This window comes from Rhagoletis zephyria, unplaced genomic scaffold (genome assembly GCF_001687245.7).
Source record: "Rhagoletis zephyria isolate East Lansing unplaced genomic scaffold, Rhagoletis_zephyria_1.1 Rzeph_scaffold_16665, whole genome shotgun sequence".
NCBI classification, from domain to species: Eukaryota; Metazoa; Arthropoda; class Insecta; order Diptera; family Tephritidae; genus Rhagoletis; species Rhagoletis zephyria.
The window spans coordinates 565-2,468 of NW_016173729.1; the positions used below are offsets into that span (position 1 = coordinate 565).

The 1,904-nt window shown below is 31.5% G+C and overlaps 1 protein-coding gene across 1 annotated transcript in view; it reads right to left on the reverse strand.

The window, feature by feature from the left end:
* Positions 1-237: 237 nt before the first annotated feature.
* Positions 238-1,904, reverse strand: part of LOC108379556 (uncharacterized) — a 5,825-nt gene continuing 4,158 nt past the window's right edge. The window contains exons 5-7 of the mRNA XM_017635910.1: positions 1,598-1,740; positions 1,356-1,501; positions 238-468 (exon numbers count right to left, since the gene is read on the reverse strand). Coding sequence (XP_017491399.1) covers positions 357-468; positions 1,356-1,501; positions 1,598-1,740 — 401 coding nt within the window. The 3' untranslated portion in view covers positions 238-356. The remainder of the gene's footprint in view (positions 469-1,355; positions 1,502-1,597; positions 1,741-1,904) is intronic.

Genomic DNA, 1,904 nt, shown 5'->3' on the forward strand with positions numbered 1-1,904 from the left:
TATCGAAAGCCAAAGGGCAAGGATAAGAAGAGTGTACAGTAAAAGAGCTGTAGCTACATAAAATTTTTATATACAGTTCGATTTATTTCTTTTTTTTTTTTTAAAGATTAAATTAATATTTATATTTTTTAATTTTAATTCTTAAAANCTGATTTCGTTAGTTTCGGAAAGTATCGAAAGCCAAAGTGCAAGGATAAGAAGAGTGTACAGTAAAAGAGCTGATAAAATTTTTATATACAGTTCGATTTATTTCTTTTTTTTTTTAAGATTAAATTAATATTTATATTTTTTAATTTTAATTCTTAAAATTGTACTTAACGTTAGGAGTTAGCATTACATAATCGAATATTTGTGTGTTACATATTACTGGGCGGTCCGCGGTTGCGGTGTCCTTGCGCTTGTCCGTTATGCCTAGAGCCGGGACGCGAATGTACAATCGCATAATTGTCATTGTCAATGGGAATCGACCTTCAAGAATACACAATTTTTAAGCAAACTATTTCTGGTTATTGTATATTGCTTGCAACAAATGTACATATGTATATGTAAATAAAAATTAAAATTTGCAGTAGAGTTTTAGTAGTGGGCGTGTGAGCATTGAGTGTGCATTTGAGTATATAAGTAAATATTAAGTTGTTGTAAAAATAAAAGAAAATAAAAATGAGTGACATAAATATGTTACAAAGTATTTACATTTTAGTGAAGTTAATATTACCTTGCTTTGAGCTTCTTTCGAAAATTATTAACAAACTATTCGTGTTGAGTGAGAAATAATTTGAGTGAAAACTATGACCGCTAAACAGTTAGTTACAGCATAGAAATACCTACATACCTACAATTTGTGTTATAGAAAATTTGTGTTGTTGTTTTATTAACTTATCTCTCGATTTACTTATTTATTTTTGTGTTTTTTTTTTTCGTTTTTACTTTAGTATTTGTACTCTAAAATTAGTTGTTAAAACATTTAAATTACATACACATAAACACATACGCATACACATACAACTTGTTGTTTTACACTGTATGTACTGTACGATGTTCCGTATAAGTAGTAGTGTTGCTTGTCGGGGCCAATGGCAGTAATTTTTCAAAACAATGACCATACGAAAGGAAGTGTTTTTGTTTTTTAATTTTTAAGTCGTTCGGGCATGCATTGTCTTCTCCATGTTTTCCTTGTTTTTGTTCTTGCTTTTTTGTTTTTTGTGTGTGTGGTTTTTAACACATAGTATGTAGCACAGAGACATTTATACATACATAGTTATTTTTAACGCATTGTTATTTGCTTAATTTGTTTTAAATGTTTTTCTATATATATTTTTTTCTTTTAGTTTGTGTCATCTTAATATCTATCAGACCTATTCGAGTGTATCGTTGAGCCACCGCTTGTGTAACCTTTATGCGCGTCGCGCCCATGCAGTGAGTAACGCGATCCATACTGACTACCATGCCAACTTCGGTACGGATCGTATTCTTCAATGATGGATGGTTCTTTTTCGATGATCTAGATTAGTTACAATGACAACCGAGAAAAAAGATGATACACAGGTTAAGTTTCGAGATTTCGACAATGAATGATTTGGTTAGTTGAGATAATTACCTCGGTATTCGCACAACTGCAGCTCATTGCGGTACAAAGGAAAATATTCATCAGCAACATGATTAAGAAGAGCACGCCGAGTGTGATGGCCAACCAGAGTAGCCATGGTGGGCGAATGCCATCTTCACAGTCACCGCTAATTACTGGAATAGAAGGAGTTTTGTGGATTTATTTTATTGTAAAAAAAATGTGAAATTTGATGGATATTCATAGGCAAGTATTCGCATTTATTTTAAGCTTAAAGACCTTAGAGGATTCACAAAAAAAAAACATCGGGTTTTTTTGTAATTTTAACAGAGCAGTTTCA